At 33.0% G+C, this 3,143-nt stretch overlaps 1 protein-coding gene across 3 annotated transcripts; it reads right to left on the reverse strand.

The window, feature by feature from the left end:
* Positions 1–390: 390 nt before the first annotated feature.
* LOC108743673 (monocarboxylate transporter 9-like) lies at positions 391–2,841 on the reverse strand. Of its 3 annotated transcripts, none has more exons than XM_025979649.1 (6): positions 2,552–2,840; positions 2,208–2,483; positions 1,848–1,970; positions 987–1,460; positions 734–925; positions 391–674 (listed from the first exon to the last, which is right to left on the reverse strand). In XM_025979649.1, the coding sequence occupies exons 1-6, from the start codon at positions 2,805–2,807 to the stop codon at positions 538–540; spliced, it is 1,458 nt and encodes a 485-aa protein (XP_025835434.1). In that variant the 5' UTR covers positions 2,808–2,840; the 3' UTR covers positions 391–537. The 3 variants fall into 3 exon arrangements, with proteins under 3 accessions (XP_025835434.1, XP_025835435.1, XP_025835436.1); XM_025979650.1 differs by having other exon boundaries at positions 585–674; positions 728–925; positions 2,552–2,841; XM_025979651.1 differs by lacking the exon at positions 391–674 and having other exon boundaries at positions 763–925; positions 983–1,460; positions 2,552–2,841.
* Between the last annotated feature and the right edge of the window lie 302 nt (positions 2,842–3,143).

Here is a 3,143-nt window from a genome sequence, read left to right on the forward strand (position 1 = left end):
GCGCAGTAATCACAAGTTGTATTATAAATGCAAATGTGAATTTGTTTATTGTTTTAACGCCTTAACTGCTCAATCGGTTACATGATCACCGACACATTGCCAGGGGTACAGAAAATGACATAGGATACTTTTCATCCAGAAAAAATGCTGTTCCCGAGGGATAAAAAAATCAGTTCAATGTGGTTGATTTCACGCCTTAACTGCTCGATCGGTCATCGTGAAATTTTGAGGACACATTGTCAGGAGTAAAGTGGAGGACATAGGGTACCTTTTATCCAGAAATAATATTGTTCCCAAGGGATAGGAAAGAATTAGTTTTGTGTGGTCGATTTCACGCCTTANAAAATATCTTTAAAAGGTTTATTAACAAAATTGTATTGTAATAATGAATTAAAAATACATTATAGAAATTATATTTATTTTATTATCTCAATTATCACAGATGTTGCAGAAGCGCGTATCTATTATTGTACATATAATTTCTGTGTCTTATTTGCATCAAATTCTGTTTTCCTATTTCGAAACAAATGAACAACTTTATGTTTGATCCACTGTCTTCTTTTTGTTTTTAACAATCATCATTTCTATGGCCCACATAAAAACACCGAGAAGCATTAGACAGTTCATCAAAATAACACATCCTCTGTACGAACCAGTAACGTCCTTAACAAATCCTGTAAATCATTTAGTTTACTGTAAGAAAAGTATTACTGTTTTGCTAACTAACAGATACCTAAAATGGGACCGCCAACTAGAAACATTATTCCATTCAAAAACAATTGAATTCCTGATGCGCCAGGTAATTTTTCGAGAGGAACATACGATGGAATTACAAGATTCATGTAGATTGTTCTTAATCCTCTAAATATTCCCATACAAACAGCAGATACAAGCAAAAGTGTAAATCCCTGCACCCATACGAATACTAAAGTTTAAGAAAAATCGTTAAATTTAACACTTAACAATTGCGTTAAAGAGGTACCTACAAAATCTGCTTATGGATAAGAAGATTAGACAAATCATATACAATATTCTAGGAGAATCGCTTAAACAGCATCCAACGTAGGGCGCAGCGAATCTAAAAATCAGCTCTGCAGATGACTGAACAGACATAAACGTGGCTATCTGATTTTTCTCTAGTCCGAAGTCAGTTAACATCAAAGCAGTTAATATGGCAAAATTTAAATCCACAAACATTGCCAACGAAATTCCTATTATGATGTTAATAAAAATCGGATCAACGATTAATGATAATTCGAATAGCTTGGAAGCGCTTTTAAAAAATTCGAAAATTTTCTTTCGGTTTATTAGGTGGTTTTCCTTCGCATTCAAATCATCTTCAATTCCCAATTTAATTATATTATTATCAACTGAGACAGGTTTATCCGGGGTGTCTTCAGAAAAAGATATTAATGAAGTGTACATTTTGTTCGAAAATCTTCTTTTCGTTGGTCTTCTTTCTACGAGGGAGAGCACAGCAAATTTAGTGCAATTGTTTATGGAAACAGCAGTCTCAATACTCATAGCAGCAATAGTGTATAATTTGTGATCTGATAGTTGGTGTTGGTACTTCAGTCAAATTCTTATTTCACACGTCCAAACACAGACTGTGTGAACATTTCAGTCTAGCCTGAAGAGGTTGGCGTTAAAACCGACGAAACGTTGCAAATAAGAATTTGACTGAAGTACCAACACCAATTATCAGCTCTCAACTGATCGTGTGCTTATGCACTAAAGCAACATTATGTACTATATTTTATAGCTTATTTTGAACCCTAGTACCAATCCTTATTTTGTTATGCTTATTTAAAGCTTAATTTCTAGCAGTCAGTCCTTTTTATGCTTACCGGTATATAAAGATAAAGTACTTCTATTTATAATATCCAAATCATCTGTACTACCGAAATCATAAAACGATGGTTTTATATCTGTGACATCAGATGACTTTGTTATAATTTCCTTGTGGTATGCTGCAAATAAATTCCAAAGTAAATGTAAAAAATTCACCCATTATAATTATATACACATGTAAAAGAGAAGGTGAAAAGATTATTTAATGGGTTTCTTTTTTATGTATAAAAAGGAATCTAATTTTGTTGGTTGTTGTATAATGATTTTTATATTTCAAGACCAGCAATAGTTTACTGGCAAAATTAGAGTCTTGAAATGTAAAAAGGGTTTCCTTTTTGTTAATGGTATAATTTTACCGTTTACAGTATCATCTTCTGGGTCCATTTTTTCATGTTTTTCAATTGGCTGTAAAAGTAACGCTGCCACGAATGTATGACTAAGAATTGCTGCCAGAATCAATGCAGTCCCTTTTAAACCATAACTGTATAATAAGTAGGGTACAAGTTGTGGAAGTAATATTGGCCCTAACGAGGAAATGGTAAATGATAAGGCCAAAGCTTTACTACGTTGCTTTAAAAAGAAAGTATTAAGTGCCACAAAATAGGCCGATTTAGCCATTCCAGTTCCAGTAGCTACAAAATTTAAAAATCATTATTATGTAGTACCTTAACGAAAATTAATTCTAAAAATAATTACGTACAATAAATTAATCCATAAGTAATAAGGAACGTTGTGAAGCTGTTTGCAAAGGCAGTTGTGAAAAATCCTATAAATATAAAGAAAGCAGATGCGAAAGCAACTTTCCTATAGCCTAGCTTTTTAAGTAAGGCTCCGTTAATAAAACCCAGAAGTAGGCCAAACGCCTGACTTGTGTTGGTGATGACGGATATATTAATGGCAGATAAACCAATGTCGTGTAATTTATCACCAAAAACAAATCCAAATATTTGCATCATGGGTATTGTCAAGAGCTAAAACAAACACTTATTTATAGAAACCGTTTTGATTAAACATTATATTATTATAATTATACATCGCGCTCGAGGAAATGCAAATGTAAAGCAAAAACAGAAAAATGAGGGCTACCTCATACACCCTGTTTATAATGAGGCATGGGCAGAGAATTGATGCTGTGTGCGCCTGAAAATGTTTTCAATCTACCCTTGGTCTTAGAAGCACTGTAATTCAAACCCTTTCATGAACAAGTGGTAAACGAATTACTTTATAAAAGTACTTTCAAACTCATTCAAAGTGTTTGAATTACTCTCGAAGTGCTTAAGAATTTTAATCTA

Source organism: Agrilus planipennis, unplaced genomic scaffold, assembly GCF_000699045.2.
Source record: "Agrilus planipennis isolate EAB-ADULT unplaced genomic scaffold, Apla_2.0 scaffold1695, whole genome shotgun sequence".
Classification (NCBI taxonomy): domain Eukaryota; kingdom Metazoa; phylum Arthropoda; class Insecta; order Coleoptera; family Buprestidae; genus Agrilus; species Agrilus planipennis.